Genomic DNA, 25,580 nt, shown 5'->3' on the forward strand with positions numbered 1-25,580 from the left:
TAGGATCGACAGTAGCTCTCCTAAATTTAAGGGATTGACCTTAATTCTCCTGAAACCTATAGGATCGACCTTAGTTCTCTTGTATAATATGGGATCCACAATAGCTCTTCTACCTTTAAGGGATCGACCATAGTTCTCCCAAAACCTATAGGATTGACTTTTCCATCAAACCTCTGGGAAACACATCCAAACTTCAAATCCATCAGACCTCTGGGAAGCACATCCAAATTCAAATCCATTGGACCTCTAAGAAGCATGTCCAAATTCAAATCCATCGGGCCTCTGGGAAGCACGTCCAAATTCAAACCATTGGACCTTTGGAAAGCACGTCCAAAATTTCAAATCCACGGCTGAAATCCTCATTTTCTTGTGACCACTGGTAAGCATGTCTTGTACTCATTTTTTTCCAAAAAAAAAAAAAAAACTACATGTATGAACTACGTTTGGACCTGATCCTCTCACCAAGAGGTACGTAGGCAATCTCCCCTGAGATTCGGTCCACATTTTGATCCATAACATGATCGTCTGCATTCTTATTTGCATGCATCATACATTCACCACGGTAAAATATAGATTGCAAAGTTAGGTGTCTTTTTCATACATTGACATTCACTCTTCAAGCTCTGTTAATGAGGGGCATTCTGTTGACACCTCATTTTGCAACCTGCATTTAATCTCACCTAGAGGATGAAAGGGTAATTATGCCTTGGAAATATACATCTTGATTCTAGTCATTAGATCCTTAATCTCATTTCACTAAAATGATCTTGATGTTGTAATAATCAAATTAATTGACTGGTCATAATCCCCAATTAGACCACCAGATTGAAAGTTATCATCAAATCAAGTTTTAATGGCTGAGGTGCACTATCACAAATTGAGTCCAACTATATGTGATTATGAACAATTGATTTCAATTAGTTATAAGTTTAATTAATTAGAGATCAATGATGTACCATAATTTGATTGGTTAGGACTACATTTTATGGTAAGGTTACATGCACCTAATTAATTAGATAGTTAAACATTAATTATTTAATAAATAATTTGTTCAATTATCTTTTAATTAGAGTAAATTTGGAATAAATTAAGTCTGAAATGAGAGTGATTGGAGCCATTTAATGTTAATTGGGAGCTAATTTGGGAGCTATTAATGTTAATTGTGCTGAAATCATTTTCTAACAAATGACCTTTGCTCACCATTTCATTGATATCTCTTAAAATATTTTGAATCTGTGAATGGAGTTAATTCTTCCAGAAACTAGACATCTGGAGCTTCAATTCGAACATAAGAACGAGACAATTCCAATCAAAATTGAGCCAAATATGATTTTTCGAAGTTGACTCTACAGACTGTTACAGCAGCTACAAGAAAACCGAATTTTGGCTTGCTCCTCACTCCTACCAATCTCTACATTTAATGCACCAAATTTTTTTTCAAATGCTAAAATGAGGTCTAGGTTCATGATTCTTTGTCAACCCTCATTAAATGGCCTTCCATTCATATTTCCTCAACCACTACTATATAAACTCCCCCTCTCCTCCATTCCAAGACACAGAAAACCCCCCCTCTTCCCCTCTCTTGAGTTCTAGTGAAGTTAAGTGGTCTTATCATATCTTGGTCTTCTTGAGACTCAAGGTATTGAGTGAGACTCACTCTTTCTCTCCTAACTCTTCTTTTCCTCCACCTTTAGGACCTCTACCAAGAGTCTCCTTCTCCACCGTATGGATCTTGCATGAAGGTATAATCCCTTTCCCTAACTTGTTTTTTGGGTTGTCATGATGAGAATTTAGGATTAAAGCATGATAATAACTATTTAAATTCTTTTGAATATGTTTGAATGTTCTGAAATGTTCTTATGCATTCTTCACATGTTCTTGGTCGTTCATCACATATTCATGCATAACACTAGTTTTAATTTTAAATCCGCATCAAAAATATAAAAAACATGTTTTTTTTCATAATTCTTTCAAATCCTTGAATCTAGGTTATCACCATCTACACACATTCACTAGAATTTATTTTTCAATCCAAATGCAATGCTTAATAAATTGAATTAGGATCTATCACATGCACACACATTAAATTCACCATGTAAATTGATTGACATATTGGATAATATGATATGAATGTTAGCTACCATAGTCTAGAAAATCAGTTTCACTAGACAAGGTGGGTGTCTAACACCTTCCCACCTTGTAACATAGCTTTTGAACTTAGATCAAGAGTTAGTAGATCCAATGCTTATCCATGTAATTTTTCAATTTCTAGATTGTAACTAGGAAACAAAACCATGTAATTTTATCTTAGATTGTACCTAGGACCAAAGCCATGTAATTTCCTATGATCAATGTAAATTCAATTTCAAATTAATAAAATGAGGAATTTTTCAATTTTGGTTTTCTTATTTATTCCAATAATTAAATAAGTGGCGACTCCATTGTAAAACCCTTAATCTAAAGGGGAAAATATAACTAGTCGAACCTCTATTTTGAGAGGCAATAACACGACTCTATCCATTCACGTGGGTTTGACCCGACACCATATAAAAAAGGGGGTCGGGGGCGCGGTCTCTCACAGCCAGTGAGGCTTGGCAGATGCAATCGGGTGTATTGTGGGATCCGGAAAGTTAGACAAGACATGGTTCCAAGAAGCCTTGTTAGAGTAGGAGCTTGGAGGGCTTAGGTGCATTGGATAGATTAGACTTGGAAGGTCTCTTGCTATTTGTGTATCTCAACTTATTGTTTAGTGGATCAATTTACCGCTTGGAAGGCGACGGAGAGGTTTTTCGCCGAGTTCTTCAGTTTCCTCTTCAATAACATATCGGCGTGTTATCTTGTGTTTACATCTCTCGTCCCTTACTCTTGTGCTTTACTTTTATTGTTTGCTATTCATGTTTATGCACTAGAGTAGTTATTGGTTTATTGCGTCTCATTTACTCTTGTTCCGCAATTAGATAAGTTAGAGTAAAAATAATCTAGCCGTAATATTTTATTTGGGGGTCTAAACAAGCTCTTGTGTATTCACACAAATCCGAGCTTTCTTGTACAAATGTTTTTTTTTTTAAGAATCGAATATTTTTTTTGAAAGATGGTTTCAACCTATGGTGTTAGTGATGACTCTTTATCATTAGACCAAGACATCAATTAATTTTTAGTGTAATGGAAATTTAACATTTGGTCTCCTATTCGACAACAAGATAATTTACTAGTTGAGCTAACTGAAACTCACAAATTTGTACAAATATTTTAAATGCGCAATTCGTTGAGCAATTTACAAATGTTTTAAATTCAATAGTTGTCAAGCAATTTGTAAAAATCATTGGAGGTTTTGTTGTTTTTGTATGGATCCAGAATGTAATGTTAGGCCACATTCTCAGCAAGATGCTAGCCTTCAATTTTATTTTATGAGGAGTTTGTTTGTATAAAAACTAGAATATAAAAAGAAGTAATCAATTAGCTGTGAAGCTAGCAATGGAGTAGAATCATTAGATTGAATATAGATGAAGGTTGATAAATGTGGGAAGTGAGAAAAAGGAGAGACGTAAGAGGAAACAAATAAAGTAATTATTGAGTACTCTCAGAGTACCATAAATGCATACTCCTCTCTCTCAAATAATTGTAAGTTCCACTAATTAAATTTATGATAAAACCCATAATTCATGTAAGATAGGAGAGTATGCAATTATAATACTCCCAGAGTATTCAATATTTTTTCAAACAAAGAAATAAGGATGAGCAGAAGAGGCCCATTGATTGTTATTATTATTATTATTATTATTATTATTATTTTGAGAACAAAGGAGAGGCAAGTTTAATTTTTAATTGATGCCAAAGAATCCATCAATTTCTAAAACGTTTATGATATTGCCACGTATTAATGACATGGCCTTTAGTTTTTTTTTTCTAATGGAATATTTTAAATTTTTATGTGAATCTCTTTACATAAGTTTAATCATGATTAGTAAAAACGATAAAAATAAGAACTTTTATAAAAAAAAAGTAAAAAAGAAAAAACTGATAAATTTAGAACAAAAATGTAAAATTTATGAAGCACCAAAAAACTTGCAACAACAAATCCCTTCATAACCAATTGAAAAAAGAAAAAAGAAAAAATAATAATAATTAGCAAAATTCATACTTAATATAATAAAATACACTTTAATTCAAAATTTAACCTAATGAATTTTAATTATGAAATGGAGGATAATTTTTGAAACTTGTTTTTAAGCAAATGACAAATTAGTAAACAACATTTTGAATATTAATATAGCAAAGTTTAGTCAATCTAATGTTAAGGAGGGGAAAATATTTTTTTTTTTCCTTCAACTTTAAGGTGAAGTTTTCTTTCCCCAAACCTCAAAGGAGTGGAGTATAATAATTACCCCAAATTATTATTTACTATGTCAGTCCATTTTAATTAAATTCTTGACATTCGCAGCCCCTCTCTCTCTCTCTCTCTCTCTCTCTCTCATTAATAACATCTTCCGCTCCGATTATAAAAGAAAATCACTTCCTCATCCAGCTCCCTTCTATAGTTTTTATTCCTGTTCAATGAGGCCAACAGAATCAGCCCTTAAAATTGAAAGAACTTCGTCTATAAACTTCTCATGAACAACTTTTTTTTCTTTTTACTTTTTCCTTTTCTTGTATAATATTCTTGGAGATTGATATTGCAGAAATTCATTTATTGCAGCGTTCGAATTTTTCTTTGTAGAATCAAAGACTCATAGTCAATTGCGTGAATATCCAAAAGTTACATTCTCGATCGCCTTGCTCCATTGTTGAAAAGTCGCATTCTTACATTTACGCTATGTTTGTTTCAGCATCAACATTTTCTAGAAAATGGTTCATTTTCCAAAGAACATTTTCTAGAAAACTATATCATTTTCCAATATTTGGTAACAACCTTGAAAATGAGCTTGAGAATGTTTTCTGGTGTTTGGTATGCAAATTTTTATTTTTATTTTTTATATTTCTTGTGTAATTTAAAACATGCGTATTATGTAAACTAACTAATGTAATCAATATTAAAAAAAAAAGCAAGGATGAATTTGGTTTTCTTACTAAAATTTTGACAATAGATACAATAAAAATTAGTTGTCAAATTTTCATGATCTCTACCACTCATTTTACTTATATATATGGACAGAAACGTCCACACACACACACACACACACATTTATATATATATATATATATATATATATATATATATATATATATATATATATATATATATTAACCATTTGTCTATATACATAAAATTGATAGGAGAATACATCTTTAATAAGTACAAAATAACAATAACTTTTCATTGTCTACTCTTTTTACTAGTACACTAATTGTCTACTATGGTCAACCAGAAGTCTTTAATATTACTCAAAATTATGTATTTATATAATGTATCTATATAGTATATCATCACTACATAATATCTGCATAATGTATCTATCAATAAAAAAGATTATGCTATGAAAAGTAATTTAGAGCCATATAGGCACTATGTTTAAAATTTTCGTAATTTACTTCCTTGCTTCATTCTTTCTTCTTATTTATTTTTTATATATTTTTTTTAGCACTTTTATGTGCAAAAAAAAACTTATACATGGAATCCATCAAACCAAAAGTTTCTTAGAGAAAAAAATAAAATCAAGTTTGAAATTCAAAGTAAAGAATTGAGATTTTGGTAGAGAGGAATGAATAATTACCGTTGCAAATATGTTCTCTTTTGCAAGTTGGTAGAGATGAATGAAATAATTACTGAGCAATGAAGAAAAAAAAATCTACTCAAACAACTGTGTTATAAAGGGGAAGAGAAATATGGAGAGAAAGTGAGGGAGAGAGATCTATGGAAGAGGAGAGACCAGAGTGAGTGATAGTGAGGGTATGAGGAAAGAAAAAGAAAAGGGAAAAGAGAAAGAGTGAGAGTGAGAGAGCGTACTGTGAGATAGAGATTGTTTTCCAAAATTTTTTTTTGGAAAACAAGCTATAAAACACAAGCTTTATTTTTATTAGGATTTTCCATTGACTAAAGATAGTTTTCCATTGACTAGTTTTTTTTTGTGCTACCAAACATTAGAAAATGTGGAAAACTATCTTTACAGAAAGTTTTCCAGCAAAACAAACAGAGCGTTAAACGTTTTGAAAACTCTCATTTTGATTTTTCGTTAGTGTTTTTATTCTTCTTGGCTACTTCATCAAAATAAACCAATTCAAAACAGATACACTGACCCCAAAAAATAGCCATAAAATGGTCAAGGAGTAGTTTAAAAAACGTATCCATACAATCTCAATTAAGGTTTGACCATCTCACACCATGAAAAGGCTTCTATTATTCTTCTAGCTAGTACCCAGTCAAGACTCAGGACTCAAGAGGCGGCTTATAGCAATATCCAAGTAGTGAGCATATTGTCAAACTAAGACAAATTTAGCATTCATTTCAGCATTTGGAAAAGTCAATAGCATGGTACCCAGCTATATCTCTATAACTTAAAGACACGTAATTATTTGTTCCATTTCTCTACGTAGGCTTTACTTAAAAACTATGACAAAGCTTTGACTCCAAATTATTTTCAATTACTTCTAGGCCTCTCAGCTTCTATGTCGATAATGCATACAATGGAACTAATAAATAATGCTTCTCCTACATACTATTCTGCATAGCCTTTTATCATTATGCAACTATCAATTTCCAGCATAACAGTGCATCATCTAACTTGAACTCGGACAAGTTCAAAGTTCAGGAAACATATTGAATTTAGACAATCCCTTTACCAATTCATAAGCTGAAAAGTAAAAAAAGGAAGCAGACAATAACTTTCCCTACATAAAATGAAGCTAGCAACTACTTAAAAAAAGTCTCGCGTATCATATTTTATACTATGTTGTCATACTACCAAATCTGCTAGTGCATTTCCTACCTAGTATGGATCTCATCAACCTTAGAACTCTCTTTCTATCACTGGCTCTTTGTTTGTTACTTGCTATTCTGTCTTCCTATAAATCATTCTCTATCATTCAAGTTCCCTGATTTTACACAAGGTGGCAGGTTAAAGTTAAATGTTACTGCCTCCATCCAAAGTGGAATTCTTGCAAAAACAAGTTACTCCACCCACAATACTGCAGCGGGCCAAGCTACATATTTTGAAGGTATGCATCTTTTCGATCCGATTACAGTTAAATCCACAGACTTCACTACTCATTTTTCATCCAAAATATCAACAACTAATTCACCAGGCCAAGATGGGCTTACATTTTTCCTTGCACCAAATGGTTCTCATCTTCCAAATGATGCTGAAGGAGGATGCCTTGCACTTATTAGCAAATGTAATGATTTCACTATACACAGAAAAGAATTGGTTGCTGTTGAGTTTGACACCTATATATAATAATACATGGGATGAAACTGATGGTGAACATGTTGGTATCAACATCAACTCCATCAAGTCAGCTGTAAGCACAGATTTGAGCCGAAGTATGAAAAATGCATCTAGAATTTGATGTAAAACAAACAATTTGAGTGTATCATGGACTTTCCCTGACAGCCCATTTCTTGGTGGGAACACTAGTCTTCCACACACTATTGATCTAACAGCATTTCTGCCAGAATGGGTATCCATTGGCTTTTCAGCTGGATCTGCTTTCTATTTTGAGACGCATGACATTCCTCAGGAAGTAGAATTGATTCTCAGTATCCCTCTATGCCATACGATTAAGGAGGACAAATTAATCTGGCCTTATACATCATTAGGTACTTATTCAGTCAAGTCAGGGAATAATTTTATGGCAAATTAAAAGAAAGTTTTACAAATCCCATTGCCCGTGGTAAACCGATGCAGCAGCAACAGGGAGTTCGGAAACTTATTTGGAGCTTATCAGTTCCTAATAAAGTGAAGAACCTCGTGTGGCTCTCTGGTCTTGTGCTGCAATGGTTCATGGTTCAACAAACTACTAGCACCACTGAGCACCGCAACAACGGATCGCGACCGGAGCTGATATTGGAGGTGGAGATTGCCCTTTGCAAGCAACTCAGTAGAACATAGAACACATCATCTACCATTGAAGTTGTCATGCTATCCGGCACCTCCTCGTCAATCCTTATCGCCTTCCACACAGTGCCGGCTCAAGGCCTAGGCAACTTAGGCCTAGGCCTAAGGCCCCACAACCAAGAATAAAAAAATTCCCTACTAAAGAAAAAGGCCCTTTCCATTTGTAAAGAACCAAAATTTTATAAAAATATAACATTTTTTAAATAATTAGTACTTTTTTTAAAGTGATGTTAAAGATACCACAAATTTTACCATAGGTTTAAGTTTAAATTTAACTAACATGTCATCAATCACATAAAAATTAATTCAAACACAAATAAATTAAGTTGTTGAATTTTATCAATTACAGTCATTATCATATATTATGAATATTTTGCAGTATCTTCAGTATTTTTTTTTCATTTCCAAAATAGGAGACCAATAGAAATTAAAACCAATTAAAACCTTAAAATGTTTCAAAAAAAATGCTGCAAATGTGATTGAACATCAATGATGACTAATCACCTCTAATAGTTTGAGATCTTAATTTTTGTAAACTAATATCCTACAAAGCCACACACCAAATAATATTTATCTATCTCTTTCTCTTAAAAAGAATATATAAATTAAAATTTAAGTTACAACTGTACTTAACTATGCATAGTTATATATTTAAGTTATAGTAAGTTTCTTTTTTAAAAAAATAATATTTTTTTTAGTTCTTTTTGTTTAAATTTATGGTTCAACTATGATATTCAATCTTCTATATGAAATTAACCTTAGTTTAATTATTATTATTCATCAATTTATGTATTTACATCAAATTAATCTTAATTTAATTTGTATTATATATATTTATTTAATTAATGTTTACATAGAAAAAAGGTCTCATATAAAATTCCCGGTTTAGGCCCAAATTTTGTTGGGCCGGCCCTGCTTTCACACTTGTGGCAAAAATAGCAAAATAACTCTCAGTTTCTAATTATATAGTTAGCAGGCCCGGTTTCCAAACTATATCATTTACTAGCATCTCGAGTCTCAGAGACTCGATTTTAGGCCTAAAAATCGAGTCTTTGAGACTCGGTTTTTGAATGTGATGTGGCGTTTTGTCCAGGTGGCATCCACCTGAAAATCGAGTCTCTAAGACTCGATTTATGTGACGTGGCCATCTGGATCTGACGTGGTTGGCCACGTGGAAAATAGGAAACCGAGTTTGTAAGACTCGATTTCAGTTTGGGTTTTTTTTTTTTCAAATTTAACGCCTCTCGCACAGCTCTCCTCTCTCTCTAACACAGCAGACTCTCTCTCACTCTCCCTCTCTCTCACTCCCTCACTCTCACACACCGAACCTCAGCCTCTCTCACTTGCTCACCCTCTCCACTCTCACTCACTCACCCTCTTCGTACTCACCACTGTTCTGTCACTCAGTCTCCAGCATTTTCCATCAGGCTACGCGGTCCCCTTGCTCTGCGCCTCCACTACCTCCACAGCATTTTCCATCAGGCTACGCGGTCTCTCAAAACTGATAACCCTTGCTCTGCGCCTCCACTGCCTCCACACCATTTTCCATCAGTTTTTTTTTTTTTTGTGCAAAATAAAATTATTCTGTTTGGTTACCGAGAAATTGAACTAGAGAAAAACAATACCCATGTCTTCAATTTCACTATCTCATCCATTTTACTCACCAAAATAAGAAAAACCCAATTCCCATTACTTAAAAGTAGTTTGTGTTCAAGGGTCAAAAATTCAATTTGGGGGTTTTAGTACTCTTTGGTTCCTGATGCTGTAAAGCCTAAGGTTTTACCATAAATTCAATATCCCTATTTTCTGAGGGGGGAAAATGGGTGTTCTATAATGTTGTATTAAGATGTTGAGTAGTGGGGCTAAATTTGTTGTGTTTTAAGTGAATGGTCTTTTCCTTTTTTGTTTGTTCATGTATTTTGCGTTGAATCTTTCTTTATTCAGAATGGGTATGATTCTATGTGTGTTTGGTTTGGGATTTTGGGGTTTTGGGTTTGCTTTGGCCGTGTTGGTATGCTGAATTGATGTAGGCTAGTGTGTAATTAGTGCAAGGACACAATAAAAGCATTATTTTTCATGAAAATTGTGTTCCTAACTTTTTTTTTGAACGAGTAAGGGAGTTTGATTCTATGAAAAATAATCATGAAAAAGTTTATTCAGGTTAGTGTAAGTGTAAGTGTTCCTAAAAGTTCTGGTTAGTGTAAGTACACTTACACAATAATCATGAATACACTTACACTTACACAATAATCATGAATACACTTACACTCTAAAAAAATTTTGGTTAGTGTAAGTATATTCATGGATCATATACAAAAAAATTCTGGTTAGTCTTAAGTGTATCTTAAAAAAAAAGTTAATTAAAATTCCGGGGCTGCCTGACAACTCTGTGGTCTATGCATTTTTTTGCAATAAGAACTGAACCTAGAATTTGCCTCTCCTGCACAATTGCATTATATAATTGGGAAATTCTTTCCCTAACACCTCCTTTTAGCCACAATAAGAATAATATGCCCTTTTTTTTTTCTCCAAGAGATCTCCTCCAATACATTGTGATAGATTTCTCTATGAAGTTATATAAAATAATAGTTCTTTTTAATTTCCATAGGATGTTCAAATGCATGCTCAATTTGAACCAACTGATGTTTCTCTGGCTACCTTGATGTACATGGATGGGACCATTTGAATTTTTCTTCTATGATTTTCTTGGATTTGTGTGGGAATTATTGTGTGTGTTTTTTTTAAGGGGTTGAGTTTTAACAATCTGGGTTGTTTTCTGCTTGCATCTTAGTGGCTTAATTCTAATCTGGTTCGGCTGCAGTTGATTGCTACTACTACTCTTTTTCTTGCTTTTGGTTCAGTCTTTCATCTTTTACTGAATTCTCATTGTACAAATTGGCTTTAGTTGCTCTAACTCATACCTAGTTCCATAAGCATATTGTGTGTTCATGTCTCAAACTAAGTGCTTATGATTCTTCTGCAGTATGGCTGTTGCAAATATTGGGCAGATTGACTATACAGAGCCTGGACCCATTGACAGGTCAGTGTTGTCAAAGCAGCTCAAGCATCGATTCGAAGCTATTTGGAATGGGCAGGTAAAACAAAACACTAAATTTAAATCGAGTACATGCATTTAATTCATACAATGTACATGCATTTGTTGTCATATATTAATCCAGGGTTCTGTTCTGTGTAGGATCCAGGATCTGTTACCTGCCGTAGCCGTAGTTCAGAGTTCTCCAATCGGGAGCCAATGGTGGACGACCGAGTCAGGAACATCATCAAGGCAGTTGGTTTGGAGGGACTCGTTTGGGTCCCGGGTAGAGAGATCGACCATGGTCTGATAACGGCCTTAGTAGAGCGATGGCGGCCCGAGACTCACACCTTCCACATGCCACATGGTGAGATCACCATCACATTGCAGGATGTGGAGGTTCTTCTCGGGCTTCCTATTGATGGGGACGCTATAACAGGGAGCACGCAGAAAACTTGGGTGGATGTGTGCCGAGAGTTCCTTGGCTTTGAACCTATAAATCAAGACAATCATAAGCAACTTACTAGTCAGAGGATTCTCATCAACCGGCTTTTGGAGCAAGTTGCTAATCCATTGCCGCCTAATGCTGAAGAGGACCAGCTGCATAAGTATGCACGATGCTACATCCTAGCGCTACTGGGGGACAAAATATTCATGGACAAATCCGGCGATAGGGTGCATCTAATGTGGGTGCAGCAGTTGGAAGACCTTCGTAACCCACGAAGGTGCAGTTGGGGAAGTGCTTGCCTTGCATGGTTGTACCGAGAGCTATGTAGGGCAAGCAAGGACACTAGTCAGATTGGTGGGTGCTTACTGTTACTCCAGTATTGGGCATGGGCCAGGTTCCCCTATTTGTGCCCCGCAGTTGAGCATGGCCCGCCAGTGGGTGCTTATGGTCCTCCAGTGCGTGGTCCACTGTCCTTGAAGTAAGTCTTTACCTCATGCACGTTATATACATTATGTGATCATTCTAGCAAATTTTTATGTCAACATTGCGTAAATTTCAAATAGAGGTTCAATATATATTATTACGTTAATATACTTTAATTTTGTGATTGTCATGTGGCTTGTATGTGCTTTGTGTTTTATAAGGACTATTTCTTGTTCTTAATTAAGTAAATATCTATAAGATTATCTCAGTAGTTATATGTGATTACATTATAGTTTTAACATTGGAATTATCTCAGTACGAAAGTTGTAGATATTGATCTATTGTTCTTGATTATAGGTGATTGTGGGTCCCAAACAAGAAAAATAGGCCCGCCCACATCTTCAGGGACAGATATCGCGAGCAAATAGCTTCAATGTTGCCAGACCAGGTATGAAAATGCATTATTTTACATGTTTAGGAATAAGATATAGGTTTGGTGAGCTTTGAAATATAAACATTGTCACCTAATGTGTTGTGTACTTGTTTTTTGGCTGTTGTAGGTGGTATGGCAGCCATATGAAGCTGAGTTAGAGGACCTTCCGCCGTGGTGCGTTGCAGGGAGGGCCGTGTGGACGGCAACGGTGCCGCTTGTATGTTTCCACCTAGTAGAAAAACATACAACGGATCGTGTCGTTCGTCAATTTGGGATGATCCAAGAAATTCCTCGCAATGTTGACACCGACACTGTTTTGAGGGGGAAGGTTGGTGTTGATTGGACGCGAAAGCATGCTGTGCATATCGATGAGTGGGGTAATCGCCTTCAACGACGTTGTGAAGCAGTGCTTGGTGATATGCCTCCACAGCACGAGTACCATGACTGGTTCAAAAGGATAACTCGGAGGTTCATAGATAGGCCTGGTGCTATAGTGACTCTGCTGGTAACTTCTCAATGTCTTTTACATCTTACCATACTGAAATAGCATGAAACCACTGTTTAGATAACATGATAGTATCACATTTTTTGCTTAGCACTTGGTCTCTCTATAATTTGCAATTATTACTAGCACAACCAATTCTGAACCAACATTTATTTTATTATCAATTGGCATTGTTGATTTGGTATTGCATTACTAATATGTGTGGTTTTTCCATGTGCAGATTGAGGGATACGTCCGTTTGTTGAGGCGTCACCCAGTGGGCACAGAGGACCACAAGGACATTACTGAGGTCCTAACGGCAGTGCATGCAATTGAACATGTACAACCTCTTATTCCTGAGGCCCCGAATGAGGAGGTACCTACTCCAACGGGCCCAAGCACGAGCACAACCCCGGCTGGATGTCGCCCTCGTCCGCCTGTTGCTAGCCCTCGGGTTGTCCCTACCCCCGATCCTTCTCCATGCACCCCACATCCATCCCCTAGCCCTACCATCCCTTCATCCACCCCACATCCATCCCCTACCCCCACCATTCCTTCACCCACCCCACATCCATCTCCTTGCCCCACCATACTGACACCCACCCCACATCCTTGTCCTGGGTCTGACATTCGTCCACCTACTCCACGGTCATTTCCTCAGCTGTTACCCATTCCATCCTTTGACCTGGGTATTGATCCAACTCCACCTGACATGCAGAAGGAGCCACCCTCCCACAAGTACATCTATCGCCCCGTCTTCGGCCATCGACCTACCCCATGTTCAGCCGAGCAGATCGTGGGTTACCTGCAGTGGCAGAAGGTCGTCCGAAACGCATATCAAAGGCACCTCCTTGTGTGACAGGGGGGCACAAACATGGACACAATGTTGGGCCCGAGGCATCTGACGAAGGACATGCAAGACCTCCTCCTCATTATACTAGACGGCATAAGATTCAAAAAAGGTAACTCAAAGCTAAATGTGAAACAACACACTTTATAACTAGTGGTATTCCTCTTTTCACATTTCAATCTACTATTGATTACTTAATGATATTATTATGGAGATCAATATGGTTTTAACGTACATTTTTCGAAGTAGGTGATGGGAACGAGTGGTTGAAGGGGGCCAAAATGACAGTGATGCGGGTGTAGAAGACGGTAAGCAACTACTCTGACTTTGGCGGTTAAATCAATGGCCATTGTCTGCTACTATGGTAAAGTCTTGGGCTGCCAAGCCTAAGTACATCTAATTAACATTTGCCTAAACCCTTGGATGCTTAGTTTCTGCCCAAAGAACAGGTTTTACTTTAGTAATTGATGCTTGAAAGTTGTGACTCAACAAATTGGTGATCTGAGTTCTGAGATTAGTTTTGTATTAGCCAATGGGTTAATTGCTTAGCAAAAAATTATTACAAAACAGTCTTTTTTTGCTGCTGGTTCTGTTTTGTGTGTGTGTTTTCATTTTCCTTTTGCATATGATCCTCGGATCAAATGCCATTTCCTCCCTACCTAAATAAGAGGTGGAGGATAGCTCAAGGATTGAATCCCATGCTGGTGGTCATTATGTTCTAGTTACCCATATAAAACAAGTGTTTTTCTATTCCTTTTTTCTTAGTTTTTTTTTCCCAAGCAGAATGATAATTTTGTGCTCTCCTTTTCAGGCTTATCAAAGAGTCTGGCAGACAAGTCAAGGATTTGGAGAGTATAAATGATCCAGACGCTAACAAGATGCTGAATGATTAAAAAACAATCAATGGTGTGTTGTTAAAGCTGATTCCTATTTAGCCAGATCCTATTATAGATATTTTGCCAAAATTTTAGTTTTTTGTCAGTTGATTAAATCTTGCATTCCAAATGCACTGAATGATGTTCATACTCTATGCACATCAAAAAAAAAATTCATATGTTGCTCTTAAAAAGCAGTACGTTAGCATCAGTCAGAATTTTCCACTATTTCAGATCTCTCACACCCATTTCCTTCTATCTGTTTCTCTCTTATATCTAAATTTGGAAATTGTGCAGGTTTCAAGTATTGTACCTTGCTGTGAAGACAGTGAGAGAGTCAGGGCATCAACACGTCTACTCTGTCGTTGAAAGACCCCTTCAGCTTGTTCAAGCTGCCGCCATCTTGGAGGTTCTGTTCTACTTTTTTTTATAATTACTTTCCCAAGTCAAATAGTCTCAGATTAACTCACTTCTAGTTTGCACATGTTTAAGTTTCTTAACTTTTTTGGGTGGTGGTTGTTGTTGTTTCGGATTCCCCGATGAAACAGATTTTTCATAGTCTAGTAGGTTTTGTTTTGTTTTGTTTTGTTCTGTTCTGTTCATCAATAATGTTCCCTAAAGATGCACATTTATTGCCCCATACCTGGTTTATGCATCTCTTAAGCCTGAGGATCAAGCTAATGGATCTGAATCATCAGCTGGGACCAGAAAGGTTATCTATTAGATTGGTTAATCTTTTATACATACATGATAAACAAAATTTTTGGTAAATTCTTATTTATGTATTTCATTTTTCGTTCCTTAATTAGTACTTCTATTTATGTAAATCTTGGTTGATGCAGGATAAATCTGTGCAGAAGGAAATTAAAAAAAAAAAAATTGCATTCCAGTTAGCCTAGGGAGTAGCAGATTGATATGAAGCTTCCCAAGAAACTATGGTCATTGGATTAATAAAGTTGTGCCACGATGGATATTTCATATGGAACAAAACCTAGTTATAGATTCTGATTTATATCTTCTACACATTGAGGTGACTCCCATCTCTTTGTATGTTATTGCAAGTTTCTTTTCTTTTCTTTTTTCAATTTAGGTAGCTGGTTTATTCCATTATAAATCACTTTTGCTTTTGATGAGTTACTATCGAAGTTACTGGCATAGGTTCACCAGATCAACCTTACTACAGATTCATGGGTTCTGCTATTTTAAAAGATAATTATTCTCAATATTTTACAAACCCAACTTGTAAGGTTTCCAAATGTAATTTGAGAGTGAAAGAGAAACGACACTGAACAACAACCATGTATCCTGTATTTCTTTCATATGTCTACATATGATGATACTTCATTGATTAAAATATGTAGGATCTTCAATGTTTCGATTTAATTATTATTTTTCTTGATTTTTCTATTACATTAACTAAAATTAGAATTAGAATTTGGAAATATTATTATTTACTAGGCAGCACTAGTAGCTGACAAAATCACTTTCCAGTTCTATCTTGTTTCATAGATTATTGCTTACTATTATTATTTTATAAACATTGCATAGAGATGGTTCAATTTTTTAGAACTTTCTTTCCATGTAAATGTCTAACGATTAATCTGATACAAATTTTTATTTTTATTTATTTTTCTAAAATTTAACTTTTTATATGATAAGGTAGAAATTGCTCACTAAGATTTACCCGGCTGTGATGTGTAGTTTAGTGACCTCCCTAGTCATCAGCTGGTCCATCACGGAGGCAAGTGTTACATGATTTTCAGTTTTATTCCAACTGCATTCTTGGGTTCCTGTTTTGTTCTGTTTTTACACATGTGTCAAACTGTTACCAATAAAAGGATTAGTGGTAAAGTGGTACAAATTTCTAAACACCACCTCTATGAAAAAATTACTGTACCATTAGTGGTGGCGTGGTACAAATAAAACCCCACCTACATGAAAAAATTACTGAGCATTGAGCCCTATAAATATGTATTGCTGAGTTTGATATCTGGGTTTTGTTTAGCACTTTAAAATTACGAGAAAAAACTGCAGTGATTTAGAATGAGGAAAATTCCAATCTTTTGTAAAATTTTAGCCCCACAGGGTTTTTATGTTGAATCAAATCTCAACTTTTGTTGGTTGATGCTGCAGTCTGATATTGAATGTATAGTGTAAGCCTGGTGTTCTTTTTTCTTTATTGGAGCATATGGTATTAGAAACCTTTTTTTCTTTGGTTCCTGCAGATTATTCGGTATTCTTTCTTTGGGCTGAAGGAGGCGCTTGGTTTTGCACCTTCATGGCTCTTGTGGCTCAGGTATAGACTATGTACGTTTCTTCCCATTGGACGGAAAGGGAGTGAGTGCTTTATTTCATTAAAATTTTATATTTGACATGCAGGTATAGCACCTTTTTGTGCCTGTATCCAACTGGTATCTCTAGTGAAGTCGGTCTAATATATGTTGCCCTGCCATTCAGCAAGGTAACAATTTTAATGATGCAGAAAAGAAAGACTTCGTTTGCTAATATGTTTCGGTAGAACTATATACCTATTAAACTGAATTATCTGATATCTCCAACAACTTTAAATTACTACTTCATGTATATATCAAAATGAAGTTGTCCTAGTGAAGTGTTATTTAATTTTGTATTGATTAAATGCTGCAAAGTGCAGTAACAGTGGTTTTGGAGTGTGGGAAACAACTTCAGTTATTTCAATTAGCTCCTTGCATCATCTATTTTGTGAAGTTAAAAAAGCATCTCTTATTGGTGAAAATGCTACAATGGTTGATTGTGTCCGTAGAACTTTTTACATATTTCACGGTCTCTTTTTGGCCCCATATTCAGGAATTTTATGACTTATGAGAGTGTGAGAGCTTCGATCAAATGCAGATCCCTCCAAAAAATAAATAAATAAATAAGAGAGAAGAAGCAATCTCCTAGCCTGTTAGATATGCATTCCAAGTCCCATTTGGGTTATATAGCACAAGTTTATGGATTGTTTGACAATCTCTTGACAAGCATTGACCTGGTTTTAAATGTGCTGATTTCATAATTTCTGTCATTCATTTTTACAAGTAGGACACACAAAGAATGGTCAGCATGAGAAAAAAAAAGATTGGAGTGGGGCTGGGAAAACTAAGTTTGGTGACTTTTGAATGATTATCTTTTGCTCTCTGCTTACAATGCTTTGAAAGGCATTTCCATTTCAACAATTAGCTTGCAATTTCAATGAAACTATTTGTTAAAAATGTGTGAACTGAACAAATTGAGGTGCTTGCAGGAATCTGAAATGTATTGGTGTCGGAATGCCAAACAAATGGAACTTCTCTTTTGATTTCTTCTATGCTGCAATTCTTGCACTCGGAATCTATGTCCCAGGCATGAACTCAGATTCTTCTTTGGAAGTTAATAACTCATTATCTAGTTGGCTAATTTCATTTGTTTGCAGACTTCTTAACTGATGAAATGACATTATATATTGCAGGCAGTCCTCACATGTATGGGTATATGCTTGGGCAGAGGAAGAAAGCTCTCTCAAAGTCCAAGAAGGAGTAGAATGGCATAAAATTCTTTTAATGTCCTTGTGGGTGTGAAATGGAATTGTATTTATAAAAATGCTGTATTTAGGTGCAACAATTTTCGGTTTAGTGTTCTCAAATTAAAGACAAGAAGAAAATTGCCTTGTGTTGATTCAGAGTCTAGTTATCAGATTGATGATTTTCTAACTTGGGTTCCATGAGTAATGTAAATCTCAGCATAAATTTGGCTTTGGCTTAGGCACACACAAGAGGCCATTGAAGCTTACACAGACATTACTAATCGAGATCTGGCAGATGAGTCATCACTGGCAGTGGCAGTGAACAACCTCATTGCATTGAAAGGTCCAAAAGATGTTTCTGATGGCCTACAGAAACTTGATAGGCTGAAAGAGAAAGATTAACAGAACTTCCAGCTTGCTCATGGACTTAACTTGAAGCTTTCACCAAAACAAAGGGAAGCAGTATATGCAAATCGAGTTCTTTTGCTTCTCCACGCAAATAGGTTGGATCAGGTTTTGCACTCTTTATTTTTAACCTTTTTAATTTCAATTTAATCCTAACAAAGTGAGCCATTGTTGGTGGGATGATTTTCTTGATCAACTCTATCTCTCTGGATTCTTTACAGGGTCGAGAACTTGTTGCTGCACTGTCTGACATGTTTGCTGATAGTGTGATGCCTGTACTGCTTCAAGCTGTTGTCTTTGTGAGAGAGAACAAAGCTGTGAGAGCTGAAGAAGTTCTAGGACAGTTTGCTGAAAAGTTCCCTGATAAGTCCAAGGTTGTTCTCCTAGCTAGGGCACAGGTTGCTGCTGTTGCTGGTCATCCCCAAATTGCAGCTGAGTCCCTGGCTAAGATGGTGAGCAGTGAAATTTTTGTAATTGGAAGATGTTCAACAACTACTACTGACTCAATTGTTCCATGTTTAATTCAATATACATACTTTCTCAAACACACTTTAAATTTTTCAATCCATGTTTTTTTTCCAACAAATTCTTCTTTAAATAGATTGTTAACTATTGCCCTAAGGGCATCTATTAACATTTTTGTTTAAAATTTTAAAAATAAATTAATATTGTCCAAGTCTTATCACTCTGTTAAGCCACGTAGGATATATAAACTAACGGACATAGATAGAAGCTTGAAAAATAGAACATTTTGCAAGGTTTTAGGGAGGAAAATTGAACACTCTTTTGCTGTGACTGGGTCCAAACCAACTTTCTCTTTAGCAATTAACCGTCAATCCAATTTTGCAAAATAAGCAACTTCCCTTTTCATGGCTATAACTATATGTTTGAAAACAATTTATCTAGCTTTTTTTGCTGAAAGTATGCACAGAAAAGTAATAAAATAAAAATAAGTTTCAAATAGATTATACAGTTTGGGCTATTAAAGGTGATCTTACAGGATGTTTTGCAGTTTGTGATAAACTATTTAGTCAAATATTGTTCTTTGTTAATTGCATCAAACTATAATTGTGTGTTGTAAAATCTTTGTTTAAACACAAATGACAGACTCCATTATTCATTTGAAACTAGCACCTTTTATTCAAAGCTGCCCATTTCTTTATGTTTATAGATAGAATTTTTCCTCAGATGAATTATAGGGATTTTGATGGTAACTTATGATTAAATATAACATGGCAATGGTTTATTATGAAGTTCTTTTGTATATATTCTAAAAAATCGTTATTTCCTCTGGCCTGATTTGCAATGACGTGTAGGATTGTTGGGGTTGGCAAAAATCCTCAATAGGGTAGTCGAAGTTAGCTTCATGATTGAATTAGCAAAGTTTAAATTTTTATTGGGATGTACATGCCTTTCACATGTTTGAATTATAAGTAGATATGGGGGGTTTGTTTGTGGGTAAATGCATGCGAGGTAAAAAGTCAGAAAATCAGCTCTGTGATTTTGGAGGGAGTTACAGTACCAAGAAACTGAGTGCTTTAGTGGTTCTTTTGGTATCCTCACATTACCATCTGATTGTGAAATATGCATTGAACTGTTAATTAAACAAGAGGTTACCATAGATAAAAAAAATGTACGTTTTCAAGTGATTGCCTTTCTGCCCAATTTTACCTAACTAATATGACCAATGGAACATGATTAATTGTCTTGTTTAGTGGTTCATGTTAGATTTAAAAATGTACGCACTCTTCATTTTTGTAGGACAATAGCACATACAGATTTGAAGCTGGAATTGGCCCTCCATCCTTAATAAACTTTGAAAATAGGCAGCTTGCAGATTGATAACTCTTTGAAGATGCCTCAAGACAGTTAACCGCAAATTCAGCTCCATATATTGAAAGTGGTTGAAGTCTCCAACGACTATGTGTCCATAAACTCACATCATAACCCACACCGCCAGATAAAATCAATCATTGGGTAGAAATGTTGCTGATTTCGTCATTTTATGGAGGTTCATATGGCGGCGGGTTTTCAAGTTCTGGTTCAGCAGCAACGAGATTCTCTTTAGCTTTAATGATTCTTTCTTGACGAGATTCTTCTTGCTTCCTTAGGTCTTCCATTTCTTTATATTTTTCCCTCGTACTTGCACCCTCTATAGAAAATGTAAATGAATGGAAACCTTGTCGGTTTAGGATTTCAAGAGTGAAAATGTTGCTGATTTGTGCTAGAGACTATCTTTCTCTTCAACTTCACAGCGAAGTGTCTGACATAGTGGCCTACGTGAAAACCTTGCTGGAAACAGTATATGCATATCGTGTCACTTTAGGTGCTACAAAGACACATTCAATCAAGGTAAATTATTCATTTCCAAATGAAGCTAAATTTCTACTGCAATAGATTTTCCTGAGGATTCTCCGTACAATTTAGTGGTTTTTTGTTGTCTCTCCCAGTGGATGCTCCAAATGTAATGGTGCAATTGCTTACATTGGCTCCATTGGAAATCAGAAGTTTGGAGAGGAGATGACAAAAAATTAAAAATCAGCCGGTGTTAATGTGAGTTTCTCTTCGTCTTAGACTTGCACTGAACGTTGGTTATGTCTTCACCTTCTTCCTCATGTTAAGACAATTATGAAAATTGTAATCAGGTACAATATTAGAAGGATGAATCTACATCAACTGGAACCTGTGCTATTTCTATGGTTGGTGGTCAGAGGTCAGTGATATGTCATGTCTGCACGTAATCTCGGAATGCAAGGTCAGTTCTATAGGGAGTGCTTTGATTGCTCAGTTTCATGATGATTTACATGTTCAATTCGGTCAGCAGTGTTGGTAGGTTGTGTTTGTTGGAAAGATAATTTTGCTGCTTTCACTTGCATTTTGTCAGAAAATACTTTGTAATTATAAGTGGATCACGCAAATAGGCAATACCCTACATGATTGGCCCATGTCCTACTCTAACAGTTTCCAACTCATGGCTCCCATTATTACTACTAAGAACACTTGAAAATCGAGAACCCCCTTCATTATAGTCCCATCTTATGTTCTCTATAGTAGCTTATGATTATCAGGTACACAGGATATATTTAGCTTGATTGTTATGAGAAATATATTTGTCTATTGTGACTTTGGTGTTAGATGTTGGAACATTTACAGTGTTCAATTCTAATCTGCAGGAAATTGGAGTTAATGTCACAATATTTTTTTATTAAGCTTGCGTTTGCCTGATGTTACCTTCACTGGCGAAATTAAGGACAATGCATGTTAACGTAAGTTTTCTATCTTATAACTTTTGAAGAGTTAATTAATAAATTTTGTCAAGAAAGAATCTCCTGTGGTGCCTTGTAGCTGTACCTTTCTTGTAAATATTTTGTATTTATTCTCAGGTTTGGAGGTTCATTTACATTTTCTATAGGGTGTGCAAGTATGAGGGAAAAATATAACGAAATGGAAGACCTAAGGAGCAAGAAGAATCTTGTCAAGAAAGAATCATTAAGCTAAAGAGAATCTCGCTGCTGCTAAACCAGAACTTGAAAACCAGCCGCCATATGAACCTCCATAAAATGACGAAATCAGCAACATTTCTACCCAATGATTGATTTCATCTAGCGGTGTGGGTTATGATGTGAGTTTATGGACACATAGTCGTTGGAGACTTCAACCACTTTCAATATATGGAGCTGATTTTGCGGTTAACTGTCTTGAGGCATCTTGAAAGAGATATGACAGTTTTTTTTGCTATCATAAAATGTATTGGTGTACCTATAAAATAAACTGTGATCTTGTTGTTGTAAAGTCTGGAAACTAAAGTAATGGTCATTATGTTATTGGTCAGATATTTAGATTTTATGTTGTAACTTCTTCAGTTGCATCAACTTCAATCCAATTCAAGTACTTCACGTAGGCCACCTAATCCAATGCATGATTTTTATTATATAAAAAACTCCACTTCTCAGTCTTGATAAGCCATGTATAAGAGGAAAAAATTTATATCTTCTATCTCTGCAATACTATTTAATTCCAGAAGTTTGAAATTTCATAGCTGTAGTGTAGATGTGTTTCATAGTTTTGTTATTTATCTGAAATTAGTTATCAAATTTAGAAACTAAACTATTTAATTTATGTCTTTCAAACACGTAATTGTGCAGAAGTTTGAAATTAAACACCCTCTATTTTAGATTAATTTCATAGTTTTGTTATTTATCTGAAATTAATTATCAAATGTAAAATCGAGTTTAAAAGCCTCAATTTACATGTAAAATCGAGTTTAAAAGCTTCAATTTACAGTGAAAATCGTTCTGATTTTAAAAATAATTATAGGAATTGCCGCCTTTAAAAATCGAGTTTCAAAGTCTCGATTTACATATAAAATCGACTTTGAAAGCCTCGATTTACATTGAAAATCGTTTTTCAAAGCCTCGATTTTCAGTTTAGTGGTTCTTTTAAAAATAATAATATTCCGCGGAAATGGCGCCTTTGAAAATCGAGTTTAAAAGCCTCGATTTACATTAAAATTCCACTTTAGTGGTTTCCTAAAAATATCACCCCGTGGAAACGCTGCGTTTGAATTTAACCAAAGGAAATCGAGTTCCAAAGACTCGATTTCCACTGGGATTTTGTTTTTTTTTTTTTTGGTTGCAGCTACTGCAGCGGTAAACAAGATTTAGTTTTTCCGTTCCCCTACAGCAGTAAGCAACTAGATACAACCAATCAAAGGGAGTAGTACATCAGAAACAAACAACCAGATTCAAACAGTTACTATTCATTGCTGGCTAGGCAAAAGCTGCACAACGCAACTAATGTGACGAGTACAATGGATAGCAAATAGTTCAAATACAACAACATTCAACAATAAACAAAATATAGAAAATAACAACTAACTAAAATGTACATAGTCTACATTCGGCAACAACATTCAACAAAGAAAAAAAAAACACTTGTACATAACCACAACATTCAGCACATGCATATACAGAAGATAACGACAAGTCCCACGTACATTGCCAAAACTTCAATCGAGTCTTCGCTCGCCTGACAAACATGAAAATACAATCGTTAGTTTCCAAATGTGAAGAACAAAAACCAAATGAAATTCATAGCATATTATATAAAAACAGTGAGAGCACTTGCCTAGTTTGAAGCACTACCACTTGTCGAAGCCCCACGGGAATTGGGACAGCTTCTACGGTTATGCCCCTCTTGATGACACACTCCACATCGCTGCCTCGGTTGAATCTCCCTCAAGTCCGGATCTTCCCTCCGGCTTCCCTGTTCTCGTCGTACCCCATCCATTTCATTCCTTATTCTTGAGGCCACAGGACGACCTTTGGCCCGCAACAGCTGTGGGTCAGGCACCCACCGTGGTCCGCGAACGTCCCTCCACAATGACTCTGACTTTGGCACCACAAAATTATGTGAATATGTGTGAATGGCGTTGTTCAAACTATAACATGGGTCAATATAGCTGGTCACATCGAGGTGCAGACTTTGGAGAACTTTAATTGCGTGTGAACAAGGGATCTTCAAGCTTTGCCACTTCTTGCAACCACATATTCTATCAAATACGTGCACTTCATGACTGTGGTTTCCCCCTCCACCTCTATGGTCGTTGTACGGGGTAAGCACTTGATATACACCAGTTTCATGATTAAAATTCCTCACAGTGTGACCTGCAGTTTTCTGCGCATTTTTGTTATAGATTTCCATTGCATAATCACTCCACACCTTACCTCGAGAGAGATCTTCCGTAACTTTTTTATGTCGATCGTGGAAATATGCAACAAGTTTGGACCAAGTAAACTCAACCATTGCCGCAATGGGCAAACCGCGGGCACCTTTCAGTACCCCATTAAAGCACTCAGAGATATTGGTTGTCATTGCCCCGTAACGTCTTCCACCATCATGTGACTGAGTCCATTTTTCTAGATCCTCACTGATTAAATATGTATATGGCATACAACGTGCAACATGGCGATTAGTAGGGTCTACACCCCTCAGTAAATTAATCTCGGCCTCCTTAATGATTTACATTATGGATTCAAATTTAGCTTCATGGGTCGCATATCTAGCTTTCAAGGCCAATGCCTTTAGAATCGGGTCATCAAAGCGTCTGTTGAAGTTGCTAGCAACATGTCAAAGGCAATATCGGTGATATACCTGTTCTGTTCCGTCCCTCCCTCTAGGCCACTGTCGAATGGCGTTTTTGATACCTTTATGTCGGTCAGAAATAATGCAAATGTCATTGGCAAGTGTAACATGCTCAATCGAACCCCTGAGACACTCTAAAAACCACTCCCAACTAGCCTCTGACTCCTTGTCCACAACAACAAAGGCAAGAGGCAAAACCTTTTGGTTGGCATCGGTTGCCATTGCAATCATCAAAACCCCTTTGTATTTACCATACAAATGAGTCCCATCAATACTGATCACTGGCCTACAATATTGGAATGCAGCAATGCATGGAGCAATGCCCAATATACATAGCGTAGTAACGCAGAATTCTCGTATGGCCTAGGTATGGTGTGATAGTTGTACTGGGTACCCGAATCCTGATCCAAGTATGCCAACAACAACTTTCGCAACCTTTGGTAAGACTCCTCCCAATCCCCAAATATCTTAGCAATTGCCTTTTGTTTTGCGTCCCATACTTTATAGTAAAAAAGCTCATGTTTATACTTAGTATGTATGATGTCCCAGAGATCTTGTATACGAGCAGTGTGATTTTGTCGCAATTTTCCCACAATTTCTGATGCAACAAAATTAGAATCCATCATTTTACCGTCTCTTCGCAGGCCAAAGGGTATACAAGTGTGTGGACCCACATAAGACGTGACAATCCATAGACCACTAAGTTTAACCTTCATGAATGCCCCAACGTACCACTTGCAGTTGTCATCAACGCATGCAGCGCACAATTTACTTTTGGTCGACCTCCGGATTATAAAATTTCTATTATCATTTGCTACGTATATTATCAATGCACGTTTCACCGCCTCCTTATTTGCAAAAGCCAACCCTTTATGAAAATGCATCCCATCTTCCCAAGTAGAAAAAAATGGTA

The 25,580-nt window shown here is 36.0% G+C and overlaps 2 protein-coding genes and 2 long non-coding RNA genes across 5 annotated transcripts; 3 read left to right on the top strand and 1 right to left on the bottom strand.

Annotated features, from left to right (window-relative positions):
* The first annotated feature begins 7,835 nt into the window (after nt 1-7,835).
* Nucleotides 7,836-12,015, top strand: LOC142644130 (serine/threonine-protein phosphatase 7 long form homolog). The gene is made up of 4 exons (XM_075818807.1): nt 7,836-8,006; nt 10,660-10,715; nt 11,035-11,146; nt 11,248-12,015. The coding sequence occupies exons 1-4, from the start codon at nt 7,836-7,838 to the stop codon at nt 12,013-12,015; spliced, it is 1,107 nt and encodes a 368-aa protein (XP_075674922.1).
* A 3,429-nt stretch (nt 12,016-15,444) lies between these two features.
* LOC142644613 (uncharacterized) lies at nt 15,445-17,060 on the top strand. 2 transcript variants are annotated; one of them, XR_012845945.1, is made up of 4 exons: nt 15,445-15,628; nt 16,258-16,339; nt 16,824-16,894; nt 16,978-17,060. It is a non-coding gene; the product is annotated as an uncharacterized LOC142644613 (long non-coding RNA). The 2 variants fall into 2 exon arrangements; XR_012845944.1 differs by having other exon boundaries at nt 16,300-16,339.
* A 4,385-nt stretch (nt 17,061-21,445) lies between these two features.
* LOC142642566 (uncharacterized) lies at nt 21,446-22,362 on the top strand. The gene is made up of 2 exons (XR_012845678.1): nt 21,446-21,789; nt 21,907-22,362. It is a non-coding gene; the product is annotated as an uncharacterized LOC142642566 (long non-coding RNA).
* Nucleotides 22,363-23,650: 1,288 nt separating this feature from the next.
* LOC142644131 (uncharacterized) lies at nt 23,651-25,290 on the bottom strand. Its single transcript, XM_075818809.1, has 3 exons — nt 25,196-25,290; nt 24,677-24,953; nt 23,651-24,535 (listed from the first exon to the last, which is right to left on the bottom strand). Exons 1-3 carry the CDS (start codon nt 25,288-25,290, stop codon nt 23,651-23,653), a joined length of 1,257 nt encoding a protein of 418 aa, XP_075674924.1.
* Nucleotides 25,291-25,580: the final 290 nt, after the last annotated feature.

This window comes from Castanea sativa, chromosome 7 (genome assembly GCF_040712315.1).
Source record: "Castanea sativa cultivar Marrone di Chiusa Pesio chromosome 7, ASM4071231v1".
NCBI classification, from domain to species: Eukaryota; Viridiplantae; Streptophyta; class Magnoliopsida; order Fagales; family Fagaceae; genus Castanea; species Castanea sativa.

What these genes read in the sequence shown, in the direction of transcription:
- LOC142644130 (XM_075818807.1), top strand. Translation starts at nt 7,836, where the DNA reads ATGCAGCAGCAACAGGGAGTTCGGAAACTTATTTGGAGCTTATCAGTT. An exon ending in GACCGGAGCTGATATTGGAG is followed by an intron (nt 8,007 to 10,659) that starts GTGGAGATTGCC and finishes TAATTTCCATAG; the next exon opens with GATGTTCAAATGCATGCTCA. An exon ending in GTTTCTCTGGCTACCTTGAT is followed by an intron (nt 10,716 to 11,034) that starts GTACATGGATGG and finishes ATTCTTCTGCAG; the next exon opens with TATGGCTGTTGCAAATATTG.
- LOC142644131 (XM_075818809.1), bottom strand. Translation starts at nt 25,290, where the DNA reads ATGGATTCTAATTTTGTTGCATCAGAAATTGTGGGAAAATTGCGACAA. An exon ending in TGGGACATCATACATACTAA is followed by an intron (nt 24,954 to 25,195) that starts GTATAAACATGA and finishes CCAATATTGTAG; the next exon opens with GCCAGTGATCAGTATTGATG. An exon ending in GGAGGGACGGAACAGAACAG is followed by an intron (nt 24,536 to 24,676) that starts GTATATCACCGA and finishes TAAATCATTAAG; the next exon opens with GAGGCCGAGATTAATTTACT.